Raw genomic sequence first — 13,020 nt, forward strand, 5'->3', positions numbered from 1 at the left:
CAGTCAAAACATAATCATCAACATGTTTATATCCGTTTCAGTGAGATATATTCTTTCCCGATCGGTCATTGCTTGACGAACCCGACACAGACCGCATCAATACAACAGTTAGCATACACAATACACATTTTGCAAATGCAAGGAAAGCTAGCCAACAGATTAGCGCAGCGTTCGACTGTCGCACGAATCTCGAGAATGTCATGACAATACATAATGTATTGAACGTCGGTATGTCAATACGAATATTGCTCTTCGGGCGTGAAAAGGAAGAAAGAAAGAAAGAGAGAAAGATAGTGAGAGATAGAGAGACGTCTTGATGACGTGGCTTTGACATTATTTGCGTCATACTCATGGAATTTTGTTCTGTTAATGATATTTTTCATTTTCTCTATGGATCAACTCAAAGCACATGAAAATGTAGGCCTACTTGATAATGTGTCATTGATATAATATCACATGATATATATTCATGGACATAATAAAATGAATAAAAAAAAAAGTTATTGCAGTGTGATCATACTCCATTATCACCTTGGCTTAAATGTTCAGAGTTGCTGAATTTTCATCTCAAATTTGAAAATATGTATGGAATTTTGATGTTTCACGTGTTTTTACTGAATAGTGATATTTTTGAAAACCAAGGACGTGAAATTGAAATAATGACATCACTTCACAATATGTTTAATTGTACTGTGTTCATGAAAATCCTAGTTCATCAAATACCAATTGGCTTATTGTTCCCATGGAAAGTACCACTCTTGGTGGAATCAATACTTTATATATTATGATATGCTGGACCACATTTCAGGAATGGACAACCTACAAACATTTATCTCAACTTTGGAAACTACAATTGGGATCTCAAATTAAGGATCTAAAATGTTATATCTTTGTAAAAACATTTGATTAAACAAAGCACAAGTCTCACCTATCATTAACTTTCAAAGGAATGGTATAGTTTTGGTTCAGATGGGGCTTTACTTTTCCAAATTTTTCGTGAGATAATGAGAAACCTCTCATCAAATATGAAAGAGCATACAATTCTATGAGGGATTCAAAGTTTATTTGATGAAAATTGGTTTTGAAATGGCTGAGATTTTCAAAAGAAAGTGATCCTGTCCCACCTTTTATTAGGATCGCTTTGTTATGCTCTGTTTTGGATATCTCAGTCATTTCAAAACCGGTTTTCATCAAATAAACTTTCCCTTAAATTCCTGTTAGAATTGTATGTTCTGTAACATTTCATAAGTGGTTTCCTGGTATCTCACAAAAAAGTTACAAGCTCAATCGTCATCTCAACCAATACTATACCATCCCTTTTACATATAATTACTACTACTAAAATCATCACTGTTTTTAATACTACTATCGTTACCGTCATCATTACTCATAATGTTATCATTATAATGCCTATGTCCTCGACGACAACCGAGCTACGGTGTACTTCAAGTCAGAAAAGTTTGATGGGTTCGTCAATTTAGGAAGGTGGTAAAAATGGCTGTTATCTCCAAAGTCAAATCAAGTGATTTGCACTTACGCTCGTGAGATTCCTAACAATGTTTTTATAATCTTCCGATTCCGGGTCAACGAGAGATGGCGTAAACATACGTAGGAGTTTCATTGTGATGGGAAACGTCATCAAGCCTGTGAAGATGATAAAAATGTGAAATGAATCAAGGATATGATACCATGCAGGTATTGAAATATGTAATGAAGGAAGCCAGTGTGCTTGTTACAAGCAGACTCTATGATATGATAGCTACGAGTTCTGAATCGTTCATACAATGACCGATCATTTCAACAATTTCAACGCTTAGAATGCAAGAAATATTATCATCTCAATAAACTGAAGCACTTCAAAGCCTCACTCAAGACTCGCATTTTTCACCAGGCATTCAACTGCTAACTCTCTTCGAGGAGTTTGCGTCTTTGAATGTTTCTACAAGAGATACATGGCGCTATACAAATGCTATGGTGGATCATCATCATCATCATCACGTCATTTAATTTAAAAGTGCTACTAAAATCACACGATAAGACCAAAAACCCACAAACACCAGACTTGGTAGTTATTTGGTTCACGCGTTTAGATTTATATTTGTTTTTCTATTACATCGGATGATACGGAAGTTGTGAGGGTTCATCCTTTTTCTCTGTTTCAATATTTGTTCTTCATTCATAGTTGGAAGTAGGGACTGTCGATACAATGATGACATTGCATTAAAATGATGGTTTCTTTCTTTACCAGTTATCCTGACAAGGGCTTGGTCAGATTTGACTCGTTGCCCGTCTGCAGTTGTGCCAACGCATCGATAGTAACCCTGGTCTTGCGGCGCTACGTGCTCAATCACTAACGACTCTCTGTCGGCTGTATCTGGAAACTCCAGCGAGCCCTTCTGCCAGTGGAAGCGGACAACGCCTTCGAAAGAACACTGAAGCTCAACTCGCACATGTACGTCGTCGACCGGACTGGAAATAGGATGCTGTGTGACCTTTGGGATTCCTGTAATGCAACCAGATTTGATGGAATATCATATCGAGATCTGTTCAAGGTAGCTAATGAACGTATCTATTCTATGCTGTTGTAAAGGTTTTGAAGTCATTACGCTTAAATGTCTCTCTTCTCTCTCTTCAGGGCAGGATGATGGGAAGAGCTGCACTGTGAATTGAATATGTATTATAAATATGTTTACAAAATATCTTGATAATGACTAGCTAATCGTCACAACAAGGACACAGAAGAGCAATGTGTAGATTGCTCCATCTCAGCTTTAAAACTAAAGAACGATCGGAACATGTAAAGAACTTTCTCAGCCCATCTTCGAGCAAGACTATTTTACTCAAATTCTCCTCTTGGGCCCTGGTGTATAAATGGATACCTATCAATACTGTGGTACATGATACGGACAAGAACTTCTGCAAACACAGTGGTGCACTGAAGAGGCTACCTCGGTATGACTAGACCATCATTGATATAATATTATGATGTAGTATATGGCCGGGATTTACCATCTCGGGCCACCGGAATGGTGCACGTTCCACCAGCAAACAACCCGGTGCAAATACATTCGTCGGTGGATGGCAGGCAGGTGGCACCATTCGCGCAAGGGTTGGAGGCGCAGAATCCAGTCACTGAAGTGGGAGACAAAGACGATGTGCAACTACATATAAGACGGGTGCAACTCAGTGGCTAGCTGGTATATTTCCTTTTAAAGAACTGGGGCATTTCATGAAGCCTTTGTCAGATATTTTTCTGACAAACTGTTATAAGCTACTGAACCGCATCTGGGGGTGTTTCATAAAGCTGTTCTTAAAGTTACGAACGACTTAAGAACGACTAGTGATCAAGTTTGAGTCTGGATCTATTTCACGTGGATACAAGGCAAGAGAGTGAATTCTTTGAAATACGCAACTAATATACTGACGGATTCAAATCCCCTCCGAAGGAGTGGGCAATGAGGATGACATGCCCTTTCTAAGGACCTTTAATTGTGCCGCTGCGAGTGTACTCTAATCGGGAAAGTCACGATTAAGATCTCGGAAAGTTCTATTCAGATCTCGTGAAGTTCCATTCACTAAGCCACAACAGATTTTTTTTTTTTCGCCAGGAACAAAGGAAGAATAGGTGATAACTTAAGTGTTACTTTGTTGACGCTTTAAGAACACAAGCATAAAAAACGCCCCGCCATTTTCGTCTGCATATCTATCTGAATATTGATTCATTTAGCTTACTTCTTTATCCACAGCATGAGTGCAATCTTTACTTACCGACTATTGATAACAGAAACCTGCAGACAATTAATTCAAGTGTATGACATCGATACATTACTTCGAATATAAAGTTGATCCCTTCTTAGGTCACATTCTTGTCAGATTTGTGTGACAATTTGATATTAAAGGCATCAATGTTCAAACAAGGCTACTCAGAAAAGAATTTAATTTTCTTTGCATTATTATAGTACATGAAAGGATGGTCAAAATATAAATCAGCACAAGTGAGGATCGTTTGCCTTCTGTGCGATAATCGAGTTCTTGTTCTTTACTCATTGCGGATTCCCCCCCCCCCCCCCCCAAGTGTTTTCATTCAAGCTGTAATACCTGTTTGGCATCGTTCTCCGGACCAGCCCCGAGAACAGTTGCAGGAGAAATTGTCGTGGAGATTCTCACAGCTCCCACCGTTGAGACAGAGTTCCGACATGCATTCATCAATGTCTGAAATAACAATTAAAATGGAAAGAATTTTTTTCTACATAATAATATCAGCTTTACCTGTTGATTCCGCAACATTAACTTCGCTTTGAATATGTTATATGGTATATAGCATATGTAAATAGCAATATGTATGAAATTTCCACATACTATGCAAAAACACTAAATAACTTCATTAAGATATTCGCGTATTATAGCTAGAGCGTGAAAAATATTTCAGAACTAGTCTGTGATCTGCCTTAAATTCATGGCGTAAGTATGAGGGAAAAGTGAAATTTGGAAGAGCTAACCTTGGCCTTTGACCCCAAGACCAAAAAATTCCCTAGATAATCACTGCCAGTCAGTACATACATATATATTAAGTTCAATGAAGATATCCTGAACCATTTCCGAGATATGGAGGAAAAAGAGAAATTCTAACGTTTTCACTTGACCTTTGACCTTTGAACTTTGACCTCATGACCCAAATCTCTGTCTAGAGAGAATCTTCATTTGTATTGGTATTACATGTAAAGGTCCTACACTACGTTTCAAGTGAATACCTTCAGGTATCCCATAGATAGTGACATTTTGAGCATTTGACCTTGACCTTTGACGTTTTGCCTCGAGCATGTGCACCCAAAAGTTGATAGGCACGATTTCGTCCACTCAAGCATATACATGCCAAGTTTCATTAGGATATCTCAAGCGGTTTTTAAGTTGCGCTGTCCACAAACTTGATTACGGACGGACGGAGGGAAGGACGGAAGGACGGACAAACCGAAAACATAATGCCTCTGGTGACACTTCGTAGCGGAGGCATAAAAAGGCATATTTCCATAAATATTAGGAAAATTATGGATCAGAGCCCACAAACAGAGTGTTTTCTGTCTATACACTGCAACAATGATCCCATTCACTATACTTCCATGCGCATATTGATGTGTCTTCTTCTTAGAAAAAAAACCCCCGCAATAACAAAATAGGGCATGGTTTGTAATCATCGCGAGAAAAAAAAAACCGCCTCATTAATGTTATCTCTCGCTGTAGGCCACGGGGTGAAGCTAAAAAAGAGGCTTAGAAAATGGGTTTCGTTCCAGCAACACTGGCACTACTTTTTGAATGCGGAAATGTGATGTTTTGTACATCCTAAATATACTGTAAAAAGTTCTCCTCGAAATATCCTGTAGTTTTTGCAAAAATCCATATTTTATAAACTGCGACCAGCAGCCCAATACACATATCGTAATGGGGCTGCGGATTGTAGCATTTAGGATCATGACAGGGTAGTATTGCGAACAAATGTCAACCTTTAATCAAAAGAAAATTCTTCAATTTGAAGACTTACAAATAAGGTTGAAGTATTGACAACAGGGTTCGTGCAAGGTTTGGTTCTACAAATAGTCATTTTCTGTTCGAATTGATGACTTAAAGGACAAGTTCACCTTCATAGACATAAGGATTGAGGGAATGCAGCAATATTAGAAGAACACATCAGTGAAAGTTTGAGGAAAATTGGACAATCGATGCAAAAGTTATGAATTTTTCAAATTTTTGTGTTGGAACCGCTGGATGAGGAGATTACTACAGCTTGTAATGTCATGTGCGTACAACAGTATAAAGAAAATATAAAGAAAATTCGACGTATTTTCACTTTTTTCGCATAATAAAAAAGCAATTGATTTGCCTCTTTCTAAAGGCCAGGGGAATAATATTACCCATTACATATGTCAGTAACGAGTCAAGGGAATGTGTACTTTTTTCAAAAGATGAAATTTTGTGAAATTCTCTTTATATTTTCCTTATATTGTTGTACGCATGTCACATCATACACTGCAGTAGTCTTCTCATCCAGCGGTGACTGCACAAAAACTTCAAAAATTCATAACTTTTGAACGGATTGTCTGATTTTCCTCAAACTTTCAATGATGTGTTCTACTAATATTGCTACATTCTCTCAGTCCTTATGTTTATGAAGGTGAACTTGTCCTTTAATATGACTAGGTCGAGAGGAATCTGGGAGAGCTACGCTAAATTGACGGTCAGCGCAGGCGCACACATCACTGCGCACAAATTTCGAATTCATTGACTGGATAAGATGGTCTGTGTGCGCATGCGCTGGCCGTCAATTCAGTGTAGCTCTCCCAGTTTCCTCTCGACCGAGTCACATTTAGTCATCAATTTGGACAGAAAGGAACTATTTGCAGAAGCAAACCTTGCACGAACTCTGTTATCAATACTTCAAATTTATTATTAAGTCTTCAAATTGAAGAATTTTCACCGATTTTAAGTTGATATTTGTCCGCGATATTACTTCGTCACGATCCTTTATGCTACAGTTCACAGCCCCATGACGCTATGCATATGGGGCTGCTGGCCGCAGTTACCAGTACATGTATGCGTATGGGGCTGCTAGCCGCAGTTAGTTCCCATAGTGTTTCTAAGCTGAAATACATATACACATTTGGAAAGCACTGCTTTTAGCCATATACCTAGAAAAAAGTGAAGTTTTGGTTTAATAGTTGCATTATATTTTATGTTTCAGCTTTTCCTGATGCTGCCTATGTAAAGGAGGACAAGAGCAAAGTGGTTCGAGACCATGAGAGCGAGCACTGACTGACTGTCAGAGGTCAAGGCAAATGCCTTATATTCTGTTCAAAGACATGTTATTAATCAAATGACTAATCATTCAAGGCAAAAAAAAGGACAAAAAATCAGTGCGTTTGTTTGTGTGAGTGTCCGCGTGCATGTGGGAGAATCTTATTGTATTATACACACACACACACACACACACACACACACGTACACGCACTCACATGCACACACACATACGCACACACATAGTTATGAAGATTCAATATACCCAAGTGTATTAAAATATTGTTCTACATGCCTTGGCCATTTATCACATCAGCATCATAAAAAAGATTATCATAAACATTAACACACACAATGATATAATACATGTATTGATCAGTGCATTACACATACACAGGTGCATAAAAACACTGACATGTTTGTATTACATACACTCACACCCACACATAAAAACTCATTTACACACATGAGACATTATTATCAAACAGATCATATTGTTTATCAGTAAACATGTTTTTCTTTTCTTCTTCTTCTTAAGAAGCTTTAATATATTTAGATCACATAGCAATCATGTTGTTCATGAAATATTATACAGTACTTTAGAAAATTTAATCTTCATAAAATTTCCTGAAGTTTTCATTGCTATCATTAGGTTACAACATGGTGGGACACTACCTCTTTTCATGTAAGATAGCTCAAAATGATAATCAGTCAAATTTTCTAGTTTTAATAAATTTCCTGGAACATTCCATGGTCCAAATATCCTTGAAAGGGTGTAAAAGTTTTGAAAAATGCCAATATATAAAATAAAGGTAAAATTATAGTTTACCCATTCATGAGTGAAAACTGTTGGATTCTGTATTGGAGGCAATGTGTACCTGAAAATCTTGGAGAGAATAAAACAGGTTTGGCATCAAAAATTATGATAACATTGCAATTAACTTCCAATATCAGAGGATCTGTGCAAACCTGACTCAACTTATGCACAATTTTCATTTGGCTTGTATTAGTTTTAGCAAACTGATTTTGTACTCACACCTACATTGTACTGACCTTTCTACATGAACATTCTGTTTCAGTATTAATAATAGTTACATTTTTTTTTTCCAGTGTGGGAGAAACAAATTTTAATTGTAGTCATTCAGTTTTATGAAAAAAAAAACACACTTAGGAAAACATCTTTGTTCTTAGAATAATTCAACCCTAATCAAATCATAATAGTGGGCAGAAATGTTTGCTACAGGGCGAACAATCACATACTGAGGCAAGGAGTCAAAACATGTTGCATAAACATTGGCATTCAAAATACAGGAAACAATCTGTATTACAAAGACATTTTATCATGCACAACTTTGGTAAGATGTCAACTCTTGAATATTAATCACATTGACCAAAACATTGGTGCATATACAGTACATTCTGTTGTTTCTGAACTTTGCACTGAAGTTCTTTGTGTATGTGTGTGAATGTTTCAGTGGTGTATATATATTGCTCCATGTTATCATGGACAACTTATAGTAACATGACAATGTTTTCATGCTTCAATATTAATCATATTGACCTATTTCCCTTGGCAAGTAATAAGCAGGTTGACTCTGTTGCAAATGATGCATTTTACAGGCAACACAGCAGAACCTGAAGAGCTTCCAGAAGAAAATCTTGATCTTGATGAGAGCGTCTTAGGGGAGGAAACAGATGCTCCTGCTGACGGACCAGGCTCCTCCTTCAGCTTTCGTTTCATAGCAAGATTCAGGCGTTTGCTATCTATCTCTTGTAGCACGTTTCATGGAATCCTATTTAATACAATGGAGAAATGAATAGCAATGATTAGCCGTTGGATTTTGTTAGAGGGGAAAAAAGGCTAAACGCTAGGGGAAGGGGTTGAACATTATACTCAATAAATGTACGGTAGACTATTGACTGCCAATATTTGAATCTTGTAATTACCAATAGGCCCTAGTACTACGCCAGGTATCAGATTTACCATAGCAAATTAATCATGAACAACTCATGATCATTGTCATCATCAACTACTTCAACTTGTAGTTGCAGTGCAATTACTGATTTTAAATTACATCTTCAGCTTTCAGCACCTGATCACAATATCAATTTCGACTAGTATCATAATTATGAATACAACTGCCTTATCATCATTAATACTAGTAATCCTTGTCCTTTCACTATCACCACCACCCACTGCTTTATAATTTGGCGCAACATAATGGTACCGGGTCTTTAGGGAGTTTAATTGTTGAAATTATGTCATTGTCATTGTTGTTGTTTTTTTAGACCTATTTATATCAAATATTAATAAGTTAATTTAATGAGATGCTAAATGTGTGTTTTGAGGGGGGATTCGCCAATTTCGGGGTGAGAGAGACAAGATGGATTTTTGATATTAATACTCCATGGCCATGATTATGAAAATATAAATTTACATGCAGTTTAGACCTTTTTCAATCCAGCTCCAGTCCTGTGTGTCAAGATTTTTACAAAACAATATCACTGATAGCTACATCAATCTAACCTGGGCTGTACATAGAACAACATGTAAAATTACATCTAGGCTACATTATAACGGCGCTATGCCATGCCAAGGTGAAATTCAAGATATCTAAGACATCATGGTAATTAACATTACGCATATGACTATTAAAGAGAGACTGCACTGCAGTGTCGACTGCTACGACTGTACGCACGTAAACTAACCTGTAAATTATCCTATGTAGGTTGCAGTCTGTCCCCCTGAGCAGCTGAATCACTTCGTTCTGGTCTGCGATTTCACGGTCTCTTCCACTCAATTTGATCCACTCTTTGGCACACAAAATAGGTTTCGTCTATCTTAGGTTTGTCATAGCCGTGAAATTTTCAAACTTCATCGATGTTACATGCATAATAACGCATCTTAAAAGTTTCGGCAGAGCAGACGACGTAGACGCGTCGACAGGCTCACAGGGGGCGGCCATTTTGACTCGGAAGAGAAATTTTAGTGCCGCAGTTGTCGGAACGAAACAAGTGAAAAAATCATTAAGGACATGCGTAGACTTCAACAGATATATCATTCAAAATGGAGAAATTCAGATTTAAATCATGCACGAAAGTAACGCATTCATGAATGTCGGATGTTTCAAGTAAAACAGCATGTTCCGAAAAGAAAGAAAAATAGTTCACATTAACTTTTGATACCAACACAAATTTAGCAGAGTATTAACATTTTGACAAGGAGCTCTTTACTTGGTTTACGCACCAAAAGTACACCTTTGTGAGAAAAATCAATGATGCTGAATGGAGATACAACATGATTCCATTAAAAAAATCTGAATATACAGAACGAGGTCATGAAAAAAAAAACAGCACAAAAGATAAATGATGTTAATAAATGCCAGAAAAAAAAAATTACGAATAGTACTACAGTCTTGCAGGAACGAATGGAAATGGGAAAAGGAGGGGGCAAGAGAGAAAGTGCCTTAAAATAAAATTCATTTTTTAAGCTTGAAACCATTCCTGATTCATGAATCTTGACAAATCTTCAGACGTTTTACACAGGAAGAGTTACCTCTTTAACACAGTTTTCCTTCATATCCCGAGGGACATTCGCACTCAAAGCCATCGAGAAGGTCCCGACATATACCCGCATTCAAACATGGCTTGGAGAAACATCCGTAGATATCTTTAGGGGAAAAAGGAAATCTCGGTCATTAGTAATAACACTGACAGCTGTCACGATGTACATTCATTGGCGAGTATTATATGAAAACTATGAAAGCTCAAAATGGGGGGGGGGGATTCTTAGTCCACGGTGTTAAACAGTAAAAGAACAGTCATAGTAAGCTCCCCAAGCACAGATATCAAGAATGTTGGATGATAAAAGTCACTCAGATCACCTATTCCACAGTTATCTCCCGTCCAGTTTGTAGACCAGTTGCACGAGAACCCATTGATTTGGTCAACGCAGGTCCCACCATTTAGACACGGGTTCGAGGCACATTCGTCTATTGCTGCGAAGAGAAGCGGACACAACGTCATGGATTTGTATTCAATTCCTACGTTTAATCACACTTTTTTACATTCAACGTTGCTTTCCGATGAGTAAATGGTACATATTCACGAAAGTACGATTTAAAGAATATCGATTTAATCGTGGTTTTATTGACACACTACCTCGGCCTTAGTTTTTTTTTTTTTTTTTTTGCATGGATTACAGGGATGTGTGCGTTGATGTTTGGAAAAAATTAGAGATATCCTAAAATCAAACAAAATCTGGCTGCATGCGTGCATGATTGTAATGTTATTATTTTTGGCACCGCATTGGAATACTGGTCGCAACGACTGATTCAAATATCACCAGAAAAGGCGATGTCTTCATTTGCTTCAAACTATTCAATTGATTTTTACACAAAACGTTTCAGCATTTACGTGTTTGATCTACCACATAGCAATTGCGAACCCTTCAGTCCTCGAGGTTATTGTTGCAAGGTACTTACAAGACTATAATAATTTATACGAATTTCGCATTAAAAAAAAGAAAATTCATTGAAGATATGTGCACAGATCGAATAGATATTTGTGAGGTAATAACATCAAGACTTCCTCCATTGTGGTTGATGGTTGAGTTAGTGCGAGATTTAGGATTGTAGAGTGAACTATTATAATCCATGTATTCTGTAACTTTCTGTTTTTAGGTTCGATTTCTATCATTCTTTCTTGGTCTCGTACATCTCATTTGACTTATATTATAACATTCAAATAGAAAATGATTTGGAAATAGTTTAAAGTTAATTTATAAATAAGAATGGGGCAGTTGGGTTCATCTGCGCAAGGACTGAACATGATACATGCATGAAAATTGCAAATTTTCCTAATGTCTGTTAAATCAAGAAATCATTAAGATATCATCGATAACATTTTTGGACAGCGAATACTTGACTGATACTTGATGAAGATATCAATTCACATTACCTGTTCCACAGTTCTCCCCTGTCCACCCTGCTGAGCAGTCGCATGAAAATCCGTTTATTAGTTCATTACAGGTACCACCATTCAGACACGGGTTCGAGACACATTCGTCAACTTCTGCGGTAAGAGTTTGGAGTAACGAGATTGTATCAGACTATTGTCACAGGATGATGCATTGAACTACGATTTTCCGATGTCCAGTTGTGATGTGTCTTGAAATTCAGATTGGAAAGTACAAATTCTAACGTAAAAGCTACGATGGCCTGGACTTTTACCTGACAGAGGAACGCTGGTTGATGTGTGGTTAGAACAAGCACACTTACAAAAAAAAATTCAAAATGAACAGTGAGTAGTCGTGGATCTTAATACAAACCAAATTTTATGCTCAGTTCATATGAATTACATTTGATGTTTGGTAAGAACGAGAGATGTCCTATACAATGAAGCAAAACCCGTTTACATGCAATATCAAATGTAAAGGTATTAAATAGTTTTCTACTCATTATCAAGTTCTTACAACGCTACATATACTTTTACAATTTAGAATTCATATCTATTCTTAATGATATCGGTACTGAAATATCGAATCTGGACTTAATGGAAATAGTCAAAATCAATAACGTTAACTCCCACATACAAGAATACAATTTAGCTGTTCATCAAGAAAATATAGATTTTGTTGTTTATGTGTAATTCTATGGTTACATACGTTTTAGTACCACCAAGCGAACACGAGGGTATAATTTAAGTTTTATCAAAATTGGGGATTTCTATTCACAAAGTCATGGATTTTGGAGTTCAAATGTTTTCACCGGATTGAAATATTGGTCGTAACGACTGACTCAAATATTAGAATAACGATGTCTTCACCTCAAACTGTTCAACTGATTTTGACTCAAAAAGTTCTAGCGTTTTCATGTTTGCTTTACCACATAGCAATTGTTCATCCTTATGGCCTCGAAGTCATTGTTGAAAGGTAATTACAATATTATGATAATTTGATACGAATTTCACCTCAAAAAAGAAAATTCAGTGAAGATTTATGTACAGATGAATGAGAAATTTGTGAGGTAATTAATCATCACTTAGACGACACCAATTTACATCACCTATTCCACAGTACTCCCCTGTCCACCCTGCTGAGCAGTTGCATGAAAATCCGTTTATTAGTTCATTACAGGTACCACCATTCAGACAAGGGTTCTAGAGACATTCATTCAGGTCTGAGGAGAGAGAGAGAGAGATAAAAATAAAACATACGGATTTAGATTTTGATCA

The 13,020-nt window shown here is 37.0% G+C and overlaps 1 protein-coding gene across 1 annotated transcript in view; it reads right to left on the reverse strand.

The window, feature by feature from the left end:
• LOC139716293 (adhesion G-protein coupled receptor G7-like) overlaps positions 1 to 13,020 on the reverse strand; it is a 59,660-nt gene that overhangs the window by 17,960 nt on the left and 28,680 nt on the right. Inside the window, exons 6-9 of the mRNA XM_071627857.1 lie at positions 4,099 to 4,212; positions 3,010 to 3,132; positions 2,246 to 2,503; positions 1,538 to 1,644 (exon numbers count right to left, since the gene is read on the reverse strand). Of these exons, the coding sequence (XP_071483958.1) occupies positions 1,538 to 1,644; positions 2,246 to 2,503; positions 3,010 to 3,132; positions 4,099 to 4,212 (602 nt within the window). The remainder of the gene's footprint in view (positions 1 to 1,537; positions 1,645 to 2,245; positions 2,504 to 3,009; positions 3,133 to 4,098; positions 4,213 to 13,020) is intronic.

Source organism: Diadema antillarum, unplaced genomic scaffold (assembly GCF_040938485.1).
Source record: "Diadema antillarum isolate AM-2024a unplaced genomic scaffold, OU_Dant_1.0 scf00000063, whole genome shotgun sequence".
In the NCBI taxonomy this organism is placed as follows: Eukaryota; Metazoa; Echinodermata; class Echinoidea; order Diadematoida; family Diadematidae; genus Diadema; species Diadema antillarum.